This window comes from Lucilia cuprina, chromosome 6, assembly GCF_022045245.1.
Source record: "Lucilia cuprina isolate Lc7/37 chromosome 6, ASM2204524v1, whole genome shotgun sequence".
In the NCBI taxonomy this organism is placed as follows: Eukaryota; Metazoa; Arthropoda; class Insecta; order Diptera; family Calliphoridae; genus Lucilia; species Lucilia cuprina.
The window spans coordinates 36,150,289-36,177,127 of NC_060954.1; the positions used below are offsets into that span (position 1 = coordinate 36,150,289).

The 26,839-nt window shown below is 30.3% G+C and overlaps 2 protein-coding genes across 3 annotated transcripts in view; both read right to left on the minus strand.

Moving 5' to 3' along the window:
* Positions 1-5,750: 5,750 nt before the first annotated feature.
* Positions 5,751-8,318, minus strand: LOC111674609. Its single transcript, XM_023435265.2, has 4 exons — positions 8,019-8,318; positions 7,619-7,854; positions 6,192-6,395; positions 5,751-6,118 (listed from the first exon to the last, which is right to left on the minus strand). The coding sequence occupies exons 1-4, from the start codon at positions 8,277-8,279 to the stop codon at positions 5,917-5,919; spliced, it is 903 nt and encodes a 300-aa protein (XP_023291033.2). The 5' UTR covers positions 8,280-8,318; the 3' UTR covers positions 5,751-5,916.
* A 2,945-nt stretch (positions 8,319-11,263) lies between these two features.
* LOC111674576 (putative phosphatidate phosphatase) overlaps positions 11,264-26,839 on the minus strand; it is a 56,057-nt gene continuing 40,481 nt past the window's right edge. Inside the window, exons 3-6 of one of the 2 annotated variants that reach the window (XM_023435221.2) lie at positions 24,827-25,045; positions 18,189-18,368; positions 17,948-18,124; positions 11,264-12,153 (exon numbers count right to left, since the gene is read on the minus strand). In XM_023435221.2, coding sequence (XP_023290989.2) covers positions 12,046-12,153; positions 17,948-18,124; positions 18,189-18,368; positions 24,827-25,045 — 684 coding nt within the window. In that variant the 3' untranslated portion in view covers positions 11,264-12,045. Of the gene's footprint in view, positions 12,154-17,312; positions 17,488-17,947; positions 18,125-18,188; positions 18,369-24,826; positions 25,046-26,839 lie in introns of those variants that run through there. The other variant, XM_046954433.1, reaches the window with a different exon arrangement.

A 26,839-nucleotide genomic window follows, 5' to 3' on the forward strand; every position in this document is an offset into this window, starting at 1 on the left:
ATTTTTATATAGAGCTCTGGGATGAATAGAAAAAAATTAAAAAAATTTTGGGTGCAGTTTTCTTAAATGCATATTTTATAAAACTTTGTAGTGCTACCATACTGATAATTATATATTCATCTAGGTATTAAATTATTAGCCGAATCAGAGAACTTTTAACAAACTTAAAATATTTAAATAAAAGATTATTTTGAATAATTGAGAATTCGCAGGATAATAACATTAATACGTGTATGCATGTTTCTTAAGTCTTTTGTTTTCCCTTGTCGATATTGGCGATTTTTATACCCCTAACCAGGCAGGGAAAATTTTGTATTTTAGTACATTTTCAGTACCTTTCGATGTTGTAAATGGCGTCATGAAATAACTCCCCACGAAATAACTCCCCAAAACAAAAATGAAATAACTCCCTAAAAATTTGTTCAGAAAGCAAAAACAACGAAATTTGGGGATTTAATTCGTTATTTGGGGAATTATTTCACATTTGAAATGGGGAGTTATTTCATTATGAAATAATTCCTCAAAATTCAAAAATGAAATAAATTCCTAAAAATATTTTTGGGGAGTTATTTCATTATATTACTTTTATCACACGAAATAATATATGTCTGATAGCCGGCCTTCAGCCAGCCGCAAGGGTTTTTTCCTCTAGGGAACATTGGTCACCGGCTTCGCTAAGAATACACTCTCCCTGTATCAAGAGCGTTCAGCCTTAGGCCGGTTATTTAGGAAATCTTTACTAAGCGAAGCCGGTGTTGGTCATATTATAGAGAGGTAAGGCAGTTATTTTTAAATGCGAACTTATTTCATTTTAAAATTATGGATTTGTTTTATATGAAATAAATCCCCAAAAATAGGGTGTTATAGTCTAGTCTATAGTCTAGTCTATAGTCTAGTCTATAGTCAAGTCTATAGTCTAGTAGGCAGATGCTGCAGAAATCCAATCAGTATTTTGACTTTGTGCCGTGCGCGTTTGTTGTTTATACCGAACTACATCTAACGATGCAGTGTGCGTCATTGCAGATTGGAATTTGGCAGATTCGTTGGGAAGGATGTTTAAAGGGAAGATGGACAAACCAATTAATACCCAACATCACGAACATCATGTTCAGTTCTCTCTACGTGCTCTACATTCGTTTGAATCCGCGCGTCCAATTTTGTGCCCGTAATTCTGAGTGTCCACTCGGAATACGTACCTTCAAAATACCTCTAATTAAAATAAATTATTTTGTACTGTGTATTTTAATGTGTGTTGCCGTTAACAGTTTATGCGAAAATGTAAAGCATACCTTAAGGCATATAATAAAACTTACAGAGTTGTTAAGTATGTATAAATATAATATTAATTTTCATATTTGGAACAAGAGTGAAATATCATTGAATACATTCATATTTAAAATACTGCAACATCTTCGTGTTTTGAAATTATATTTGCATCTTTCGGTAATATGTGTGGTTCGGTGATATCAAACAAGTTGCTGTCACTAGGGACTTAAAATAAATATACCCCAGAAGAGGAAACCTTTGCACTCTGCAGAAGGCCGCATATGGAACATACAATTTTTATGATTCGTATGGTAAAATATATTTAGGGAATTATTTTATTTTTGATTTTTGCGAAACTATTTCATAATGAAATAACTCTTTAATTTTTGTTTTGGTGACTTATTTCATGATGCCAACTTGTTTCTCTTGAATCTCATTGTCGTAAAGGAGACCTTATATGGGGTGTAGAGTCAATTATGAACCGATCCTTACAAAAGTTTGTAGAGAGATCACTTCACAACTTGTTTTTGTTAAATTTCATTGATGTACTAGAATTTCTGAGCTAGTGAGGGGTAGAGTCAAAAATGGGCAGATCCTCATAAAAGTTGGTAGGGAGATTTCAGCTTGTACAAAAATTGTTTTTGTTTTTTTCTATCTCTTTGAGTTCTCTCTCTCTCTCTCTTTTTGTTCAAACCCTATTGTGCTTTCAACAGACAGCGGAGGGAAGGACATGTTTTAGAATTTAATGGGGACCCATAATATATGATCAATTTTTCGATGTGTTACAGACGGAAAGACAAAATCATTATACAACATTTTTTTGATAGTGGGTATACAAATTTTAAATTATATATTTACAAAACTCTGATGCATTTAAACCTTGTATTCTATAATCGTTTAATTACATTTCTGTATCCACGTCACTCGATTAACAGTTTCAAAACCCAATTTGTAGTGCAGTGCCAACGAAGGGGTATTTTCAATACAAACAAATGAAAATAAATCGGTATTATGGATCGATAATAAACGTTTCAATTTCATTTTCATAATTAAAGCCGCATAGCCTTTTTTCGTTCCGCCGCCAGTGTATATAAGAAACTGAAAGAATATTAAAATATTTACTGTTATATATGTATGTATTAAAATAATAATATTACTCTGGAGTAAGAAATTCATTTACAGATATCCAACATATTGGTTGTTCAAGACCCTGACGGAATATGCCAATTCCACCATTTAGCTCTATGGACTGTTGAATTAATTGCAATGAGTTTTCCTCTTTATAGTCCCAATGATCATCCATGATTTTTGCATGTTTCATCAGGTAAATTACTGTTTGAATTATAAAATTATTTAAAAAGTTATGGATTGTGAAAAACACAATCATCGGTTTAAGTCCGCCTAAATTTGTTCCGAGTTTAATCTAACAGCAAGTTAAGCCTAGTTTAACTGAGTAGTAAGGAACCCGCCCTTAGTCATCAATAATGTTGCTTATTATCTTAGTTTAACTGAGTGTTATTAGCCAATTAAGCCTAAGATATAAATGGGAAAACACGATCAACCAAAAGACTAAAATAATGAATTAGGAAAATGAAAACCTTATCACAACTTGGCGATAACTAAAGATTGGATTTTTTAATGCACATATATCGTTTGTTTATTTCCACTATATAAACAAGGCAAATCCTTGCGTCCGACTATAAGCCCCCTATTTAGGAAAGATTTATTAATATAAGCCCTTGCTTGACATACCCCAGAGTAGAACTTTGTACCCCCACTCGAATTTTAGCGCGACCTACTTTTATAGAAATTAATTTTTTAAGGGAAGTTTTTTCATTTTGTTGGTGCTTGTTTTCAACTTTAAATTGGGATGTTATTTCATAGTGTCCACAAATTTAAAGAGTTATTTCATTTCGTGACACTGAACATACCTATCAGTTGACAATTGTCTTATTTTCTCTTTACTTATATGTAGTACATTTTCCAAAGGCAAATAAGTCCAATTGGTGTCCTTTTCGAAAGCCACATCATTTACTGTCTTGAATATAGATTCATCACACATGATGTTAAGACTTTTAGTTTTCCAATTAATTAATTTAGTTTTTCTTAGACATTCCTTTAGCTCTGTTCTAGAGTTTTCCAAGGTAAATGCAGTTATAACGAAATCCTAACAAGGAAAGAGTTAAAATATGTAATGACCATTGATTGTAACAATCGTACAATTTTCAAGTTTTCCATAACGATGACCCTAAAATCTGACATTCCAACGATCTGAAATTAATTTATTACGATTTTGATTCAGAGTATCGTAATGATACAAATAACTTAATAAGAAATTATATTGACGTATTTTATGAGGTAATTCATTCTTTAGAAGATTTAACAAAGATTTTAAAGTATCTTTATTATATTCTACCAAAATATCCAGATTTGGTTCCGTATCCAATGACATTTTAAACGATGTGATTATAGTGAAAAACTATATGAGACTGAAATAATGACTGAATCGCTATAAGTGTGAAAGGGCTGATAAAAAAGAACAAAATAATAAAACTAAATAAGTACTTAATATTAATACGATTGATACTTCTATCGGGTAATGTATAAATCAATAAAGCAGGGTGACGGTACGAGGGAAGTTTAGAAAATAAACAAACAGTTATTTACAGTATTTATAATAATTTAAACAACAAAACGATCATTTAGAATTGCTATTGTTTTTATATAACGTTGGTGAAACGTTGTTTTCATGTAATTATATATAAGGGGCAGTGTCAATGTAAAATAGTACTAAATTTTTAACCTCTTTAGTATTAACTAACATTTTTCATTTATACCACTTTTTGTAAAGCTGTAAAGTCAGCTTTACACGAGCACACAAGTAATATGATATGTCAAAATCTTTTGTATAAGAGTTCGAATGGGATTGTCTAATGGGATAAAAAACGTGCCTTCATAATATGCCAGACTTGCTCATTTTGAGGATGCTTCTCGTTTTTCTTCGTTAGAGTCAACTCATAGGATCTTTGTGGTTCTATCCACGGTTTCATTATCGCAAGAGGCCTTTTGAAATTTTCTATGTTGTTAAATGACAGTTTTCCAGATTAACAATATGTTACATATGAGAGTTGCCAAGCAAACTATTGCAAGTTCGCCAATTTCTATCCGTCGTCAATTTCTATCTATCTATGAAACATTTGAATTATCTAACAGTTTTCAAGATATATATATAGTGCCAAGCCCCCCATTGAAAGTCCTCCCGTTATTTTCTAAATGTTCACATGAATGTCAGAATTATTCATATAAAATTTGATTTTAGCTCTAATTGTTTCTTAAACATACGAATTTTTCTACTTAATTCATGTGGGGGCTTTAAGCTCCCCAAATGAAAGTCCCCCCTTTTTCCTCAAAAATCAAGATTCAAGATTCTAGCTCTAATTGTTTCTCAGATATACGATTTTTTCTATTTTATTCATATGGAAGCTCCAAGCTAATTTTTAAGATTTTAACTTTAATATTTTCCAAGATAAACGAATTTTTGTATTTAATTTATATGGGAGGTACCACGCACCCTAATGCTAGTCTGCCCACTATTTATCCTAATAAATCATATTTACTCTAAAGTGGCTCAGATAAAATTTGAGGACTCTGTTATATTATCTCAAATATATGGATTTCATATGGGCGTGATTGCTCGCCCATATTATTAAAATTTCATACAGGAATACTTGTCAAAATTCCAAGAAAATCAGTTCAGCCGTTTAGTAGTCTATAACTTTCAAACTTTCGGTTAGAACAGAAAAAATCAGTTTTAAGCAGAAAAGTACAGTTTTGCCCGTTTTTCGCCCTTTCCTCCAACTTTTGCAACGCAATTTTGCTATTACATATACATGGCTGACACTTTAAAAAGCTAAATCAAAAATATTTTAGCAATTGAAAAAATCAGTCTTCAAGTACAAAGTACTGATTTTGTCCATTTTTCGTCATTTCCCCCATTTTTTTACTCATTTTGATCCAACTTTCGCACCGCAACTTTACCAATACGTATTTCTGATACTTTAAAGTGCTAAATTGAAAACATATTCGCATTTCATATAGCCTATTGACGCTTCCAGATTTGAAGAAAATCCGTCCAGCCGTTTTGGCGTGATTGACGCACAAACAAATAAACTTTCAAAGATATTTATATTATATATTAGGATAACATTATTTTTCGTATTTGGAATTAGACTGAAGATAATTAAATACATTAATATTAAAACACTGCAACATCTTCATGTTTTGATGTTATATTTATCTCTTTCGGAGGTAATATGATCACCAATATCAATCGATTTCCTCTCACCAGTAACCAAAAATTGTATTTTTTTTTAATTTTTTAAACAATAAACTTATCACAACAACATATTTGAGAACAACTTCAAGTGTAACATTTTGATAATTTTAAAATTTTTCCAGTAAAATTATAAAAACTAAATTATAATTAATTAATTAAAAAAATCTAAATATATTTGTAATTTTTCCATAAACTTATTTAGTGTATTTGATCTCTGGCGTTTTATATTTCTCAATTACATTAGAGCTTCCTAACATATAAAAATTTAAATTATATATTTTTAAAACTCTTTAAACCTTATATTTTATAATCGTTTAATTACATTTCTGTATCCACGTCACTCTATTAACAGTTTCAAAACCCAATTTGTAGTGCAGTTTTAATGAAGGTATATTTTCAATACAAACAAATGAAAATAAATCGGTATTATGGATCGATAATAAACGTTTCAATTCCATTTTCATAATTAAAGCAGCATAGCCTTTTTTTCGTTCCGCCGCCAGAGTATGTAGGAAACTGAAGGATGAATAAAATGTTTACTATATGACTAAATATTTATATATTTACATATGTAAATGATATTACTTACCCTGGAGTAAGAAATTCATTTGTAGATATCCAACATATTGGTTGCTCAACACCGTGGCGAAATATGCCAATGCCACCATTTAACTCTATGGACTGACGAATTAATTGCAATGAATTTTCCGCTTTATAATCCCAATGATCATCCATGATTTTTGCATGTTTTTCGGGATCCAAGGGGCCCAAGTATAAATCTTCTGGTAAGTTACTGTTTAAATTAGAAAAATAAATTACATTTATTATGATAAAATAGTGCCTTTAAAACAATTTCTTTTAAACATAAATACATTTTTTTTGGAGGGTGTGCTACTCAAACTTTGTTCATTTCATTAAACCGATTTTGTTTGTAATGTTAGTCGTTTTAGCTAGCTTTAATAGTAAACTAAATCTAATCTACTACTTATCATCAACTTTACCATCTTTTTTTAGAATTTTTCCTAAATTTGTATTAAAATCAGTTTAAAAAGATAAAAGTGATAAAAATGATAATAAATGTATTTAAGTTTAAATAAGGCACGACAATCTAGGTCCAAAATTCTTTTTAATAATCCATTTTTTTACACAACAACATATTGTTCGTAGATCCACAAGTCATACATATTCGTTCCACAATTTTCCCTATGGTTTAGTCAATGAACTAATCTAATCTATTGAGTAGTATATGGAATAGTCTGTGGGATAATCTCTTTACTAGTCATGACTAGTCTATGGACTGATCTCTTTACTAAAGGGTCAGGCTGTTATTTAGTTTATGGGCTAGTCAACTGACTAGTGTTTTTTCTAGCCTATTGACTTGACGATTATTTAGTATATAGACTAGTCTATTTAATACTTTATGAACTAGTTTTTTGACTAATCCATCGCTTAGTATAGTCTTTAGATAATGGACTTGTCTTTTGACTAGTCTAACTACTTTGTCTATTAACTAATATACGAAAAACTAATTCCTGAAAGAGACTTTTAATGGGGGCTATGGGCTAATATGGTCCGATCCCGATAAATATTAGTGAATAGATTTATATTTGTATAGTATTTATTTATAGTGCTTTTTATCGCGATATTAGTTTATATTGTTTTTAAGTGAATTTTAGACATTCAAGTCATTTTCTGAAGGGGACTTTGTACGGGAGGAAGTATCAATGAGGTCCAATCTTTATAAAATTTGCCAAGGCTTTTATTAAACCACTTTTTTGAGATATAAGTATATTTAATATAATTATGAAATCAAAAGCCCTTTTCGGGTTTTGTGTGGTGAAGGGGCATGGGGAAATCTTGGGTTAAAAAAGCGTATATGCCTAATTTCGAACCAATTTTACAAGCCAACAAACTAAAGTTGTGTAGAGTAGTGTAAGTACTCAAAATATCGTGCGTGTATTGCAGAGGTTTTTCGTTCTTAAAAAAAACTTAATTAAAATTTGTGCATGAACATACCTATCAGTTGATAATTGTCTTATTTTCTCTTTACTTATATGCAGTACATTTTCCAAAGGCAGATATGTCCAATTTGTGTCCTTTTCACACACCACTTCATTGACTGCCTTAAATACAGATTCATCGCACATTATGTTAAGACTTTTAGTTTCCCAATTAATTAATTTAGTTTTCCGAAGACACTCTTTTAGTTCCGTTCTAGATTTTTCCAAAGTAAATGCAGTTATAACAAAATCCTAATAGGAAAAGAGATTAAAAGAAATCAACAAAAATGCAAAAATTATGACCTACACAATTTGTAGATTGGTATGTTAGGGTAATAATGTCATTGGAGACAAGTATCGCACACAAATGCTAACATACAGTAATACATATACAACGATTTTCTAAAAAATCTTACCTTACTTCCATTAATGGTAACAATCGTACAATTTTCCAGTTTTCCATAACGATGACCATAAAATCTAACATTCCAACGATCCGAAATTAAATTATTACGATTTTGATTCAAAATATCGTAATGATACAAATAACTTAATAAGAAATTATATTGTCGTATTTTATGAGGTAATTCATTCTTTAGAAGATTTAACAAAGATTTTAAAGTATCTTTATTATATTCTACCAAAATATCCAGATTTGATTCCGTATCCAATGACATTTTAAACGATGTGATTATATTGAAAACCTATATGAGACTGAAATGATGATTGAGTCGCTAGAAATGTGAAAGGGCTGATAAAAAAGAACAAAATAATAAAACTAAATATGTATGTATTTAGTATTAATGCGATTAGAACGTGTGTAGGGTAATATTTATACAAACCAATGAAGTATTTGACGGGTCGGGGGAAATTAAGAAAATAAACAAACAATTATTTACAGTGTTTTTATCAAAATTTAGACAACAAAAGCATTATTTAGTATTGTTTTTATTGTTATTGTTTTAATATAACGTTGGTGAAAGATTATTATCATGTAACTAATATTTTTCTCCTGCATGAGATAAAAAAGTGTGGAAATGATGATCCATAATAAATTTCTTAAATAGTAACAGAATTTTCCGAAATATATAAAAACTTTCTGATATTAAATGACTTTTGTCATTTAAGCCCTACACTGTAGTGGGAATGCTTCCCAGCCAGTATTTGGAATCCAGTTGGATGATTAATCAGTAAACTGAGTCTTTTTTGACTCCTTTTGATGACCGAAAAGTGATTAATAAGTTGTACACTTAAAAATATGATTGGAAGATGATACTGATATATGATTGAATGAAAAAACAATAACATAATGTATAGCAATCATAAATTGAGCATCCTGAAGTTTGAAATATGATAGTTTTGAAAAAAAAAAACTTATTTCAAACAGTTGGAAGATCTGAAATTGTTTTTTATGTAATTGTTTGTGTTTGTAACAGCACTGTAACAATTACACTTAAAAATGGCACAAAAAAAGATTTAAAAATGATTCGAAACCGATTAGAAAAAGGGCTCATAAAAGACTCTTTTTGAATAGTTAGCAAAAAATTTTCTGTGACCAAAAATAGGGTAATACAATTCTCATTTCGTTTATAACATTAAATGTATAATTATTTGTGTTTGTGAAATATTGTTATTTCGATTTTCTATCAAGGAAATTGAAATTAGATTATGCTTAAATTATAAAAATTGTTTATGTGTAATGAACTTCTTCGGATCATAGTTGGATAGCTAATCATTAAGGGCAGGTTTTTGAGTACAGCAATCACAAATATATAATCTTAACGTTTCAAATATGATCGTTTATATATTTATTTTGTAATTATATTTCGCTCAGTCAGAAGATCAAAAAAAAAAAAATCTGTTTTATTGTATTTGGTTTTATCAAACATAAAATGACTCGGAAAAGATTTGAAAACTACTCTAAATTGGCCAGTATTTTGTCTCACAAATGATTCAAAATAGATACAAAAATGAGTCTCGACGAATGTATCATTTTTGATCAGAAATTGAGTGCATATACTCAGCAAAAGTAAAACGAAGTACTTCCAAATGAAAACCATTTATCACCACTTCAAAAGTTGCACTAAGTGAATTTGTTTACCTTATGTTTAAGTAATATTGACTTCCAAAGAAGCGAAAAGAATCCAATTTTGTTTCAAATTGGAGGTATTTTTATTGTACTAATTTTTTAAACAACCAATTTAATTTTGGAGTTGATTTATAAATGCGTGTAATTTATTTATGTTAATAATATTTAAATCAAATAAGTTGTATTCTATAATACTACAATTTCACTTCCTAATAACTTCCAAAAAAAAAAAAAAACATAAAAATGACATCTGATAATTACTTCACATGTAGTGAATATGGAATCAAATAAAAAGAACAGCTCTCCTATGACAAGCCTGTGTTAAAATCATCACTTCTTCAGTACTTCCATTTAGTACATTCGATTTTTTGGAAGTTCCTTTTCTGCTGGGTATGATCATTAAAATATTAGTACCATACCCACCTTAAAGTATACCGATCGACTCAGAATCACTTTCTGAGTCGATTTAACGATGTCCGTCCGTCCGATCATCCGTGTGTCCATGTAAACGTTGTTATCAAAGTACAGGTCTCAATTTTCAAGATAATTTGATGAAATTTGGAATACACGGTTGTTTTGGCCAATTATTTCATCTAGCCTCCACACAATTAAACCCGCCGAAAAGGTTTTGAGCTCATAATTATGTAAAATATAAATGTATCTCGATGAAAGTTTGCACAACTAGGTTTTATACAAGCATTGCCAAATTTCGAAATGATGTGACTTCATTTGACCCTAGCCCCCACACAAAGCCCCCTCCAGAAAGTGACTTGAATATAAGCAATTAATTTATTAGCACTGTTATTGCAATTAAATTTAGCACAGACAAATATTATATATAATTAGTATATAAATATCATATAAATACAAATCTATCCATCCCATTTTATCGGGATCGGTCCACACTTGCTGCTATCCCCCATATAAAGCCTATTGTAGAAAATAAGTTTTTTGTCAAAAAATTGTTTAAATAAATCGAAATCAAGGTAATTTTCAAGATAAATGCTTTATTATGAAAAATAAACCTAATTTAATATTTATAACTGGTGTAGGGTATCATATAGTCGACCAAGCCCGACTGTACTTTCTTGCTTGTTTTAATCGTGCAGAAGAGTCATAAATAACTCGAATGTAACAAAAACTTTTAAAAAATGCTAGCTGTAACTCAGTGGATTGTTCCAAACCAGATCAACTAATTAACTAACTAACTAAGTAACTTACAAACTAATTAACTAAATAACTAACTATTGGATCGGAGGTGGTGTGTTCGGTTTATCGCTCTTCTATATGTAGTATTAAACTTATTTGTGAATGGAAATCGATTTACCGCAGAAGGTCGGTAAGTCGATTTCCAGTAGAAGAACACTACTGGCTACCACGTAGTGATAGGGTCTATATACATAATCCTTTCAAACCAACTAACTAACTAATTTACGAAATAGGCAATTTAGTCCAAACATCGACTTACTTTTATTTTTGCTATAAAAAGTTCGATGGTATATAAGCTGGTCAGGTTAGATGACTCAAAGCAAAATCCTTGACAGCAATTTTTGGAATAAAAAATACAATTGTTAAGAGTTTTTTAAACTTATTTATTTTATAAGGCAACTAAATTTTATGTATTTTATGCACTAGTTTAATATAATAATTTTATAATAATTTAAATTTGTTTTTCTTTATGGTCAGTAGTAATTCAAAATTGTTTAACAATAAATAAGGGTGCTTTTAATAAAAATTACTATGATTAGAGGCTTAACAGTTTTTTTTTTTACAATTACAGTATATAATTTCAAGTATTTATTTGAGTTAATTATTAATTAAATTAATAATTTAAATTCTCTTAGAAATCAGGAAGACACTTGAGGTGCTTTCTTAATCATCTATAAATATGTGTATTTGCTGTTTAATTAATTTAAATCGTTTCTTAATTTATTAACTAGATTTTATTTATAACATAAACAATTAATTACATTAAATGAAAGCTCTGCTTCTATTGCTTTTAAGTGTTGTTGTATAGATTTAACTTGTTTTTATTTTACAGTTTTTTTGTTTAATTTAGTTTGATATTGTGTGTTAATTGATAAATTATAGTTTAATTAACTTTAAACTTGTGAACTTTGTCTGCGAGTCTAGTTAGTTTTAAGTAAAATTATTTTGCATTTAATTATCTTTTTAAGTATAATTTTCTTTTTTTTTTTTTGTTTAACTTACAACTAATTTATTTTTACTTATAGTGATAAAATTATTTTTAAAAAATACTTTTATATTTCTATATAGAATGTTTTTTTTTATATATCCATTGGTGTTTTTAATTAATAATAATAAATTACACACACTTTCCTTAATAAAGTCAATTAATTACCATTCGCTGTTATTGTTTGAGGTGGCATGTCTTGCATGGAACGAGGTAACACATACGATTTTGATGATTTCTTGGGAAATAAATCGGAAACATAATTGGCCTGCAAATATAAGAGACAGATAGAAATATGAATATTTAGTTTAGAATTTTTATATTTATAATATTTAAGTTATAATTATTGTAATTATAGTAATTATATAGTTTTATACATTTTATTTCACCGCCTTAAGGTATGCTTTAGAATTTGTTTTATGCATTCAACTGGAATGTGTTTTCTTAATAAAGTGCCAATATGTAATCACGCACACACATAATCCACAACATTAAATTCCAATAAGAATTATTGTAAATATTGCCAGATATAAAAATTTTGTCTATTTTAACCCTTAATAGTTTAAAATGCTCTTTTAGTTCTTGCTTGCTTTAAAAGTAATTCAGTGAGAATTTTTCTTAACAACATTTGGAACAAATTAAGACAATTTTACTTTAGAAAATTTCTCTTGATTTGAGACAATTTTTCTTTAAACAATGTGTGTCTACAGATTTAAGGTTTAAGAAATTGTTCTCGATTTGAGAAAAAGTATTCAGTAATAGTCGAAAGATCGAATAAGCTAACCTGACGAACTAAAAACTTTTCGACGAACGAGGACTAATATTAGACGCGAACCGGATGATATACGTCTGAAACTATAAACTTAATGAAGAAAAACTACTTTGTTAATTTTTCATTTCGTGATCCTATGTCCTTTTTAAAGGACTTCAAAGTTTTAAGAACTACATTTTTCAAAAAATATTGTTTGATTAGTAAAAGTATTTTAAAATATATTTTGAAAAATGTACTTTTTAAAATTTTTGAAGTCTTTTTGAAAGTACACAGGATCACGAAATGAAAAACTAAAAACACAATTTTCCCCCTTAAATTTATAGCATTAGACGTATATCATCCGGTTCTTGCCTAACAAATTTTTTCTCTTTTTGTCGGATGATATTATGAGAGAGAAAATCCTTTAAAGTCTCCTGGATTAATGAAACGGCGGGAAGAACCCCTGAGATCTTATGAGGTGACCGACATAATGATTTCAAACAATTTTTTTATAGAAAATATGTATCGATATGAGAAAATTTTAAATTGGAATATTTCTCTCGATAGAGAAAATAGGCTAGTTTACCTGACGATCGCAAAACAAAGCCTGAATTTTGAATATGCGCGAGAGAATCCCATAAAATGGCGGGTTGGACTTCAAAGGTCTTATGTTATGAACCTAACGAAAACAAGATGATGGTATCAATTCTGAGTGAACACATAAGAATATGGGCATAGCTTTACACATAGGATTATGAGCGCAGCTTGTAGAGAGAATAATGAAACTCTGGAGAACTTTCTTTGTCATTATCAGGATTTCGTCTTAATTGTAAAAATATCTGTCTGCGATATTATTCCAGATATAATGTATCTTACAAACATTGATTTAAAAATTCATAGGAATAAAGTTCAGAAAACTAAATTTCCAAACATAAGTAGATAATATATTTGATCTTAGCAAAAGATCCCCCCAAGAGATATAAACGTAGCTAGATCTCTTTATCCTAGATTGTTATCAATAGTGAGCTTACCACGTTTGTTAACATCTAGACAACGGATGTGTATAAAATTTAGATTTCGACAACGAATTGTTGCAATGTTGACAACGCAACGTTTTCAATATTTTAAACACTTTGGTGTCAATTTGTTATTAGGCGTGTTTTTTCTCCCTCTTTTTATGAAACTCTAATGTGCTATATTTTAAATTTGTTTTCAATAATTTCGTTTATAAAGTTAAAATAATTGACAAATGGGTGTCATAACCAACTACTCATTTCAAAGTCCTCTTATGTAATTGTAACTCTTTCGTAAACCAAGACTAATTTACTAACGAAATTTACACAATTCAATCATGTAAAAACAATTGTCATATTGTCTGATTTAATTGAAACCCATTTAAATTGTATCGAAATCAGTTTGAGATTTCCCAATAAAGTTGTACAAGAAACCGTTTTTTTGCATTCAGTCACTCACAACACTCGGTTTAAATGGTGTCACAATTATTTATAATTGTTTGCAACTAATTCAACTTAATTGGGCATTAAATATGGCTTTCATCTCAAATAGATAGATGTAAGACCTCAAAACACTAACGGCAACAAAAACAACAAAAAAACGAAAATAATAAATCTGTCAAAATATATTACGGGAAATTTAATTTCTGCCAAATAGCCAATGGATAATACATCAACATGAATGAGGAAAAAAATAAAATCGTTTAAATTGCATGAAATATTTGATTTCTTCTTTGAAATAAAGAATTTTTTTATGAGGAAAATTTGTTGAAATTCAAGTTACAAATGACATCAACTGTTTTGAGTGCTTTCGATTGCGAATGGAAACACTCCTAAAAAGCACGTAAATTATGATTTGCGTGTCGAATCAATGTATCGTACAACAAATTCTTACGACAAACTATCTCGCACACTTATACATTGAACAAAGTTGTGCTTTATTGTTGTTGCAACTTGTAAGAGATAAGATTTACCGAGATAGATATGTATTTTTTGGCATGTACTATGCTACGTATCTGCACTAATCTAATGTTGCTGATAAAGACGTAGTTAAGGGGGTGAAGAGGAGGGTTTTCAGTTTAAATGGCTATTCAGACATTATTAACTAGATCTCTTAGAAACAACTCCTTCGTTAAAGGCAAAAAATACAAAAAAAATCTAGACATTACTTTGGGAAAGATCGTTTCCTGAAGTGCGATGATTGCGATCGATGCAAAAGTTATTAGCTAGGGATTCACTTAGTCCATGCTGATAAGTATAAACATAGAGTTGCATGTGTTTTATTCTGAGGCCGACTATTTAAGGTTTTTGAGCTAAACTAGTTTTTCAAGTTTAAAGATCACATCACAGATCCTTTAAAGAAGGGTCTTGTCCGCACTAATGTTGAACAAAGAGACAAGTTTTACGCTTATTCATATTGATATATGTAGCTTCAAATTTGGACAAGATTTTAAAATAAGAATGCGAAACCTTATCTTACTGTTATCTTATAGTTATCAGTTCGGCCTTGCTTTTTTTGCTTTAGTCTAATAACAGTGATCAGGTCACATAGATCTAAATCTATACAAATTTTTTGTTGATTTTAATTTGCGTAAATTAAAAAATAACAACCACGCTTCTGTTCATTATTTTTCGATGTAATCTTGTGTCTTTTTTTTGGTGCAACTGTGTCCATGTTTAATTGTGACCATTTTGACTTTTGATTCCTCCTGTTGTTTTACCTGTTTTAGTCGTTGTAATTGTTATTATTTCATGTAATGCTGTCGTGTTTTAGTCTGTATAATTGAAAATGGCCTTTGACGTTTATAGTTTTTACCTCTATTAGGTAAAAAGTGTTATTTTAATGATCGAAATTATTGGAAATTAGAAATACATACATAGGTAATTGCACACGAACTTTTGTTTAAAGATATTTTAATGAAGACGTTAGGAAATTTTAAATCCATTACATTCAAAGTAATTGAATTAATGATCGACTTAATGATCGATAGGTATAGTCATTAAAAGGAACGTATCAACTGTGTTTAAGGGATCTTTTATACAAATAAATATTGATATTTGGTGTAGTGTAAGCATATACCGGGTCGAAATGCAATCCAACTATAATCAACTTTGGAAAAAAATGTAACAAAGAAACACTTTCTAACCGAAACACATGTAAGATGTCAAGTAGACTAAAAGTGAATTTACCAAATCTGCCCACCAGTTCGAAAAACAGTCAATGCAGATTTTCATTTATGGCTAACCACCTGGTTGGATCTAGTTTGTCTTTCATCACGGATGTACTCTTTGTAAACGATGGTAGACACTTAAAATACAAACTTAAGCACTTTTCTGTAATTTCCTTAACTATCGGGTGACGATTGACTTTCTCGTCACCCGATAGTTAATAGCTAGGACAATCGGTGGCTAGAGGTAGTCTTAAATTAAACAATCGGTGGCTAAAGGTAGTCTTAAATTAAATAGGTAGTACGGGGCTGTCCGACCGAATTGCTGGGTGGTTTTAGAACATATCATCTGCGTATAATTTTGGGTCCCCCGGGGTAAAGAGGTGCTACCAGTACCTCTTGTCTACCAGGACGATAAACTGGTGATTTCACTTCTCGGTTAGTCCTTGGTTTGATTTGACATGATGTCTAAACAGAGAACCACATAATCTGGAGTTACGAGTGACCAGTTGCCGCAAGACTATGTCCTGACGGGTCGGTTGGTTAAGGTTCCTTTGGATGCACGTAGTGGCTGTAGTTTAAATCAACAGTAAGTGCCGGTTATAAGACTGATGTAGGGTAAATTTAATATTTCGTGATAAGTTCGGTGCTGTTGCCGAATACAACAGATACTCCACTGGGGAGTGACCCATATACCTAAAATGAGTGTGTCGCATGTTTTCTCTTATGAGTGTGTCGGATAAATGAGAAGTATGCTGGGTTGAAGGATGATAGATGAAAGGTACCAAAAACAAGTGATACCATTAAATTTTCTTTCCTTGTCCAGGTATGTTCAGAATAAACTCTGTTCATACCAGAGTTACCACAGAGTAAGAACAAAGTTTCGGCTTATTACTTGGATTCGTACGTCGGTCAACCAGATAGGTGCTGTTGCCGACTCAACACAGGCCATTCCATCTGTTGTAAACGGAAGTAATGTTTACATCTCGGAAGTTAAGCAATTATATTAAATATGTCGAAAACTTGAACAAAGTGCTTCTACATGGACCGGCTCATCCATGTACAAAAATTGCAATCAAACGATAAATAAGATTGAGATTAGTTCGTTGGTATGTATTCTTAGTGGACACATAGATTTATGGGCAAAATTGAATGAACGGATACCGAAGTATGTAGAGAATGAAAGTGAAATTAAACTATATCTAAATAACTTTGAAGCGATGTTATTCCCGGTATAATACCCCTCAAGAACACTGATTGGAAAATTGTAAAGAATTACATTAATAAAACTGAGTTTCTGAACATTGGAAGATAATTATTTATAAAGATCGATATATAAGCGCATAACAGGCTCGTTAGGGGGCTTAATGTATGTTTTCAAATGTGATGTATTATACATCCTCCATTCAACCTAACCTTATTTAATAGTATTAGAAAATTGTCAACTTTTCCAAATATAACTGAAGGCGATTGAGTCTTCATTGCTTTAATAATTTTAATTTTATTTTGCATAAGTATTTTATTAAAAAATCTTTTATTTAAATTTCAAAGCATAAGGATCTTTTTTTTAATAAAAAATATAATATTTATTTTCAAATCTAAATATCTTTGTTATGGACAGTGGGCCAAACTGTATTCCAATTAAACCAATTATCCGGTACCAAGTATCTCTAGAATGAAGGTGAACATTTGAAACAAATAAGTGAAATGCAATAGAAAGTTATAATAAGAAAGAGGAACTATCATATTCATAAAGCTATCAATGGTTTATAATAGGTTTAAATAAATAACCATCAATAACTTTATAAATTGTGTATGAATACAGGGAGAGGAGGGCTTTAATTACAATGTGCAAATCTATTTAATAAAATTTTAAGACAAACCTTGGTCATGGTTTAAAGACCAGGTCCACTTAAAGTTAACTAATAAAGTTTGTAACAGTAAAAGGGCTTTAGGTGCAAATGATAAATAAAGATGGCGGAGGCATGCTTTTACAAAACATATTAAAAATCAAAACATACTGAGTTCTCAAAAAAAATATAAAAAAAAATTAATTTTAATTTTGTCTAAGTCGTGCCAATGAAATAAGAACTTATATAATGCTAATAATAATAAAATACTTTAACTCACCACTATAACAGCCACTAGGGAACCAATTGCTGAACCAGCCAACACATCGGACCAATGATGTTTATAATCGGATACGCGCGTCAGGGCTGTATACCAGGCAATCATGATTAAAGCAAACTGCAAGAAATGTCTCAATAATTTCGAACCACGCCAAGTCATGCGCGATTGTAAATATAACTGAAATACAAATTTTGAATCAAAAAATAACGGAATGTAAACATATTAAAACTTTAAAGCTTACCGCTACATAGACCATGGTATAGAAGGTGAAACTGGAATGGCCACTGGGGAACGATAGTCTAACTTCCTTTAACATGCGTTTCGTTGCGTATGGATTGCCACAGGTGAAATCAGTTATATATTTACCCAAATTCTTGGGATCGGCACAAGTAGTGTGATCTGGCATAATAGGTTGACAAACCTAAAAATAATTACAATATATTTTTAATTATTATTTATAATTAATTTTAATTGAAATCATTATAAATCTTTTGTTTAATATAAAAAATTGCTAAATTTAGAAATATTTAAATTAAATATTTCAATTTATCAATGACAAATTCTTAATACTTTAAATGCCTATTAAAACCATAACTGATCAATTACTTTTGTGTAAGGAAAAAAACTTAAAATTGTTAAGCAATTTGATATTTTTATATTAAATAATTTATGCAAATATTGCGTGATTTCCAAGTGTTAATCAAACATTAAAGCGTATTTATCTGTGTGACATTTCAACAAATGTTTTTTTTTTAGTTTTAAATAATTTAAAATTAAACTACATTTTGAAATTGAAAAAATCCTTAATAAACTGCATTTAAATGTTAATTAAAAAAATAATCCTAAATAAAAAATTATAAAAATAAATCTTGTGCATAAAACACTAAATCAGCAGGTGTGTGTTTTTCTGTTGACAAGACTATTAAGTAAATATTGGCGAACACACACGAAAACTTTTGACAACTACATAGACTAAAGTGTAAGTGTGGTAGCTAATGCAACTCTGCTGCCAGATTGGGTCCATATGTCTTTTTTGTTTAGTTAAATTATAGAAATGTACATGTAAATTCCTGGTTCTAATGTGACTATATGGATCCATTACAAGTACCTAGTAAATGCCAAGTTAATAGTCGTATTGTCATTAGAGGATTTCTAATGCCAAGCATATGTTAAATGTCTCCAGCTCTTTGCCTTGTTAGGGGTATAATTCGGAACCAGTGCTATTGACAAATAATTTCATACATAAAGAGAAACATTTAAACATTTTTTTCAATAACTGATATTATATAATTCATTCAATTATTTTCAAAGACCCTCTTTTCAGATTTATAATATCTTTAGGAATTTTCTTGCTTCATCTCTAGTATGCATCTGGTTCTAATTTCGTCAAGAGTCGATCCGTTCATGATTTATCCTCCTTATTTCAAATAAGTTTCACTCCATTGTTCTGTGCTCTAAATTTCCCCTTTCCCTTCCATAAATCTGCTTCTGGCCTATTTATTATTAAAATACTGAAAGGAACTCACTATTGCTTAATCCTAAGCAAGTGTCGAACTAGATTTGTGGATTAAAAATCTCTCAGAAAACCGATATATACATTTTCCAGAACAATCAGCAAAACATTCGGATTCTGGCAATAGAATTTTCAAGTTTCAAAGTATCATATTCTCTTTCTAAATGTCACTCTTTCCTTCTCACAAAAAGAAATATTCTTGTGGCGATGAATAGTTTAAAACCGGTAGACGGAAACAGTTCTAACTGCTTTCCATTTCGGAGAGTAGAGTCACTCATGCTAGAGAAATCTGTCTCATATGACAGGTTCAGGTTAAGAAACAACAATTGCAAGTATTAAAACAAGTAAAAAGTTTTGTAGTCGGGAGAGGCCGACCATATAATACCCTACACCTGTATACGAATAAAATGTGATGTAGTTTCCATAATAAAGCATTTAAGTTGAATTGGACCTTGCCTCAGATATATTTAAGTCATTTATTGTTTAATAAAACTGTGGATATTTAGTAAAATTTTTGTGGGGGCTTTTTATAGCGGCTAGGGTCAAATGAGGCCCTTTAATTATAAAGCTCATCAAGGCCAGTATACTTGGTTTGGTTTTGCAGCTTTTTGTCGGGATACGAGTATATTAAACATAATTATGAACTTAAAAGCCGTATTTGGCGGGTTCAGTTGTATGGGACCTAGGTGAAATAATGGACCGATGTTAACTATTTTCAATCGGCTTCGTTTACAGTACCAATGTAGGTAAAACAATGGACCTATATTAACCATTTTCAATAGGCTTCGTCTGTAGTTTGATTACAATGTTTACAAGCCATATTCGGGGTTACAGTTGTATGGGAGCCAGGTGAAATAATGGACCAATCTTAACCATTTTCAATAGGCTTTGTCCCTGGGGTAAATTTTATTAAATTATCTTCAAAATTGCGACCAGTAGTTTGATTACAAGGTTTACATGAACGGACGGACGGACATAGCTAAACAGACTCAGAAAATGATTCTGAGCCAATTGGTATACTTTATGGTGGGTATAGGACCAGTATTATTGTGCGTTACAAACATCAGCACAAATCCAATATACCCTCCGCTCTAAAGTGGTGTAGGGTATAAAAATGGCGACTGTTTCCTCCATTACAGTTAGTAGCAGTTACAAGAATAGTTAAGAATCTGTTTTTTGAAAGAAAGTATCACAGGATCCTGATTTTATGGTGATATATCTTGATAATTGCCATATTGAGGATTAATGATTGATTCCAGTAGAGTTGTTGTTTTAACAATTCCCGGGGAAAAGCTATTGGTAGATACATGTCACTGGATGAACAACCTTTGGTCGAGTATGAATCATGTCGTTGAAGCAAAGATATAATTGTAGTGTGAAAGATTTAAAGGTGTAACAACTTCCCATAATATAGATTTTAAACAACTTTATTCTGTATATCATAGATACAAATCAGGTAACTAGTTATATCTGCAATCACCTTAATAAAAAGACACTTTAACAAATTTTAAATGAAATTCACTTTATTTCTTTATAGTTTAACAATCGAGAAACCCCTAAATCATTCACTATCAATATCAAACCAAATGATTTGCAAAATAATTTTTTTGCATGGTTGGATAATGAGGGGAGCTACTGCTTATTGTAGTCGTGGACCACAATAATTGATGTGAATGTGTTTTAATTTTTCATTGCAATACGAATTGAAAACTATCAAAATGTAATTTGAATCTTAGTTGCGAAAAAATAGATCTTTTTGTGTGAAATCTTTTAAGCAGCTTTATTTTTTTTTTTTTGCATTATTTTCAACCTTTTGTATAAAATGAAAATTAGATCTATTGAAGTATATATGCAGTAGTTGGTACTTTTTTATATTTTCAAAATAAATAGACCAACATACGATTACACACAATCATGCATGCAAAGTCATCATTATGTTGCAGATTTATTTTTATGCAATTCGAGTCCATTTCATGACTTGTATGTTTTTCCTTTGAATTGTGTGGCAAGAGTTTTATAAATGGTTCATAGTAACATATTGTTACAGCTCTGATCCTCTGTATGGTTTGATCTTTTTTTCATGTATCTATGGATCATTTTACAATAGTGTGAGAATTTTTTTTGTTTTGTATTTATTTCTTTGAACTTGGGTGGCATTATTTTAAGTTTTGTTTTAAAAAAAAAAGGTTCAGAAAATTCCTGTCCATTTACGAATTCATTTGGATTTTTATGCATTGTTTATAAATCCGTCACTTTATTTTCAAATAAGTGTGTAACTTGCATTCCTAATTGCCGATATATTTTTTTGTTTATTGTTACGTTATTGAATTTTTGAAATTCATTCAGTTTTTTTTGAAAATTATTATATTTTTTGTTAGATTGTGTAACACAGGTGTGGCCTGGAATGTAAGATTGTGTACAACCGTAAAATCCTTTAATCTTTAACATAAAGACATAGAGATTTGTAAAGAACAAATATGAAATGTGTAAAAATAATAATGTTGTACTTATCTAAATATGATAAAGTGTAATACAGTGGTGATTAGTTGTAAGTTTTTACAAATATAATCGGGTTTTCTAAAATTACATACATACATATGTATCTCTGTCTGTCCGTCTGTGAAATAACTTTAGAGAATGTAAGAGAAGGACCTTAAGATTTGGACAACCATTTCAGCTCCTGTACAAATATCTACCCCAAATACCGCTTAAAATGTCAAGAAATGAACCGATATCGTAATAAGATTCGACATAAAATCAGAGGGTTTTATGCGTTCATATGCGTTCATAAATCCATTGGACAAAGTGAAGATGGGTGGACTAAGACATTGTCATTGACCGCATGCTGGGCATTGTATATAAGGGATTAGTAAGCATTAAGAATGTAACTCTATCCCAATCTCAGTTGTGTCAGAAGTACTCTGTATTTGCTATATACCAACAGCATCCAACAGTGTAATGTTAAAGATGGGGTGACACACCTCCCTGCATTTCTTACAAAAGTGTTCCTGAATAGCCTTCATACGGTCGTCCGCAGGCATTTAAAATTCTGGGGAATTTCGAATACCGGCTGTGCTAAATTGATCCTTTTTTGATGAAAGGACTTTTAAATACATCATAGTCTTTGCTAATAGACTTTGTGACAACGTCAATGGACACAATGACTCAATTAAGTATGTCATAATGTCCATGGACATTATGTCACCCGTTAAGGTCTTTAGAACATTATTTTGGCAGCTTTCAATGTTTCTCTACTAATTATCACTAAACTATGTTGACCGATCACACTGAAACAACATAAATGTACCTCTAACCACTGCTAATTGCATTACAATCATACCCCTAGTGGAGGCGCTTTGAGGACCTTATTTCTACTTCCTAATATGGGCGATATTGTGGTGTCATAAAAAATGGAAATAGCTATAGCTTCCATTAGAAACAACTTTCAGTGGATACATCTGTTGCAGAGTTGAAAATATTTGGCCGATTGAGAATCGGGGCATTCCAGAAGGAAATTTCAATTGAAAGAGCGAAGGAGTGGTGTTTACTATGTTTTTGTTGCCGCTGATCCTGTAGTATTTGGCCGTTGTTGTTTTCAAACTTTCGACCACTGTCACTGATGACTCAGCACAGAGAAGTTCCCGAGGTGACATCAACCCAAGCCTAAATGGATGAACACACTAGTAAACTGTGAAACACCGTAATCTGAGGTTAAATTCAATTTCCGATTCCAGAATGGACCCGGTGCTCAGATTCAGCTTTAGTGTAAATTAGAACTTTTGATATTATTATTATTGTGTTTGCTGGGGTTGACAGCCTTCGGCCGAATAATTCGGGAAATGAGAACTCTTGGTTTAAATTGTTGGTTATCTGAACCAGTAACTAAACTAGTTATATGAAATTCTAGTTTATTAAACCATACGTCACTTAAGTTCTAAACCGAAGTGCAGTAGACCCAAGGTTTTACAATAAAACCACAGCGTTTAAATTAAAAATATAGTTGTCATCATTTAGAATTTGAAATCAGAACAATCTTAAAAGTTCCAAACGGTTGTGTGTAAACGCTTTTCAAGTTCACCAATATCAAAAAAGTTAATTAATACAAAGAAATCTATAGTATTGTGATCAAAAACTTCTTATATCTTTGAAACATTAAGAATACTCTCGAAGTGTTTAAATTAAACATTTAAAATTTTTTTACAATAAATTAAACAAACGATTTGACGTCATACGCTGGGATCTGCATGTAGTCTATTTAAAACGATACGATGCCAATTAAATATACCAGATCCAATCTGTCTGCTTCTTTGTCTATCAGTTCGATTATTAATATCTGTTCAATATAAATTAATAATGTCAAGGAGAAAGAGTAAACTATTAACATATTTTAACAAAAATCGCAGACAAATCAAAAAAGCAAAGGAGACACAAGAAAAATTTTCTTTCAGTTTCATGATTATGGATGAATGAGAAAATTCTATATAATTTTACAATTATAGATGTTTGCAATTTAAGAGTAGGGACTCTGCACTTAAAGTGTTTCAAACATTTGAGTGACCTTGAAAGTGAACTTGCTTCAAAATTATAATACAAATATATAAAAATGATACATATTTTAAAATTAGTTTAAAAACATCTGCATAATGAAAACTGAATTGTTTGAAAATTCACACCTAATTACACTAATAATTCAGCGAAAGATCCATATTAGAGATTTATGGTTTTTGTGTATATGGGGAACACTTAGGATAAAAATCAACTCTCATAACATTAATGTTGGATGGCAGATCTAAAAATTAGTTTTGAAACAAAAACATGACAACAGCTGGCGACAATTTTCCATTAAAAACTGAAGAACCTATCAAAACTTATTTTTGAATGAACAAAAATGTCTCCCCTTCAAAGTCATTAACAAAAGTGCTGTGACAGTAGAGATGACAATTTAAAATACGGCAAATTATAAAAAAATGATTTAGGGTGTTATAACATATTTGATTTTTTTTTTGAAATATACATAATTTTTTATAAAAAATCTTACTAAAAATGTGTTTTCAAAAATAACACGCACTTGAAATGTACTTCAGCAAAATAACTCTTAAATTTAATTTATGTGCTGTTTCTAGATACCGAGCGAGCAGTTTGAGCACAAATTTTACTTGTATTTTGTTATTGTAACAAAAACAAAATACAAGTAAAATTTTAACTCAAACTACTCACACGTTATCTAGAAACAACATATTAATTACAAAAAAAAATTTCTCTAATTTTAAGACAAGATAGTTGCCTGCTAAACATGTGTCTTTTTTGGGGTGAGGTTTTAAAACTAAGCTTTTTAAAACGATATTAATTAAACGAGTTCAACTTACATCTATGAAATGTGGTCTCAAACGTCCAATTGAATATTTTGCGATATCAGTTGTCAATTGACTGACAGCAGCACCAAAACCAAAAATTCCAATTTTCTTATAACATTCGACCATCCAATCGGGTATTTCATAGTCCATGAAAACATATCGTCTTGCTGTGGAATTGCCATTAGTAAGTTTTTCATGGTTTTTCGATTGAATAATTTCAACGATTAGTATCTGAAAGAAAATAGAAATTTTAAATTAAAAAGTTTTTGGATAAATGACAGATGTGGCAAAAAAATAATCTATCGCGGTCGAAACCTAGACAATGGACTCCATAAGCTTAAGATATCAATGTAGTACAGAGACCTTAATAACTAAATAACTAAATAACTAACCAACTAACTTACTAACTTACTAACTAACTAACTAACTAACTAACTAACTAACTAACTAACTAACTAACTAATTAACTAACTAACTAACTAACACACCTATCTATCTATCTATCTATCTATCTATCTATCTATCTATCTATCTATCTATCTATCTATCTATCTATCTATCTATCTATCTATCTATCTATCTATCTATCTATCTATCTATCTATCTATCTATCTATCTATCTATCTATTTATCTATCTATCTATCTATCTATCTAACTATCTATCTATCTATCTATCTATCTATCTATCTATCTATCTATCTATCTATCTATCTATCTATCTAACTATCTATCTATCTATCTATCTATCTATCTATCTATCTATCTATCTATCTATCTATCTATCTATCTATCTATCTATCTATCTATCTAGGACCGAATGAACCTAGATTCTAGGATCATTCGGTAGACCGAGATGCGAATTCATCAAATGTGCCGAAATTTTTTCTTTTCAGAGGTATACAATACATATAGATTTTGAGGTTTCAATCGAATTACTTGTACAAGATCATTACATAGCACAACACAGTTTTCATTCATGGAACACACTCACTTTCGCTATACGACTGTGTCAGGGTCCCATACACATGTATCCATTCCTTATAATACAGATTCGCCACGAACTCATTTACAACGCTTACTCCCTTAGTAACCAACATTCTTTTGCCAAGAATGCTGCGAGATAATAAAGGTATTGGAACAGTTTACTACTTGGAATTCTCTAGTAAAGGTTTATTATCTCATTCATTTCCTAAACATCCTAATTATGTCATTTGCTCTATTTGGCAAATTTCAGCACTACACAGAGTCCATGTAGATTCTGTAGCTTATCAAAGACTTTGGGTGCTATCCTGAGAACAGGAATTTTGCATGATATAGTCCCGTCTAATTCCTACTTGTTTTAACAAAAAAAATTATAATTATTGTTAAATTCATAACAATTTTTAAATCTTATATGAAATATTTTAAAATATTTTTATAATTTCCATAAATCTGTCAAAATATTTTGTAATCTGATTCAACAAAAGAAAACCGCCATGTTATTTTTTGCATAGTTTATAAAATTTCCGTCAGTAATTGCGAAATCGTAAATAAATTTCAAATTTTTACTTGTGTATAAAAAATTCACTGTCAATGACAGGTTTAACCTAATTCAGAGGGAGTTATTTCCCTTCCCCCCCAAAAAAAAAGAGTTGAATAATTAAAACATCTGTTTTCTGGAAATCGTATTTGTCGAAATTTATAAAGTTTGTTTCCCTGTTGCGCTGGCTGAATGTTATATATAATTAAGTACTTAAAAGCTTACAAATGGTGTCAATAATTTACAATGATTCCAAGATAATTTCTACGATATTGAAACACTTGTTAAAATTTAAAGAAGAAAATAAATTAAATTTAACAATAATACAAATAAAAGAGTGGATAAGAGTGTTAAACATATGTTAAAAATACGATTGACCTACATACTATTTCTTTATGAACTGCCATGTTGTAAATTGTAAAATTTATTTTATTTCCTTTTTCTTATTTTTTTTTTAATTTTTAAATTTTGCTGTAATAAAACACTTTCATATTCAGTCGAGCCC

What these genes read in the sequence shown, in the direction of transcription:
- LOC111674609 (XM_023435265.2), bottom strand. Translation starts at nt 8,279, where the DNA reads ATGTCATTGGATACGGAATCAAATCTGGATATTTTGGTAGAATATAAT. An exon ending in AGACAATTATCAACTGATAG is followed by an intron (nt 6,396 to 7,618) that starts GTATGTTCATGC and finishes TAATTTAAACAG; the next exon opens with TAACTTACCAGAAGATTTAT. An exon ending in AATGAATTTCTTACTCCAGG is followed by an intron (nt 6,119 to 6,191) that starts GTAAGTAATATC and finishes TTCATCCTTCAG; the next exon opens with TTTCCTACATACTCTGGCGG.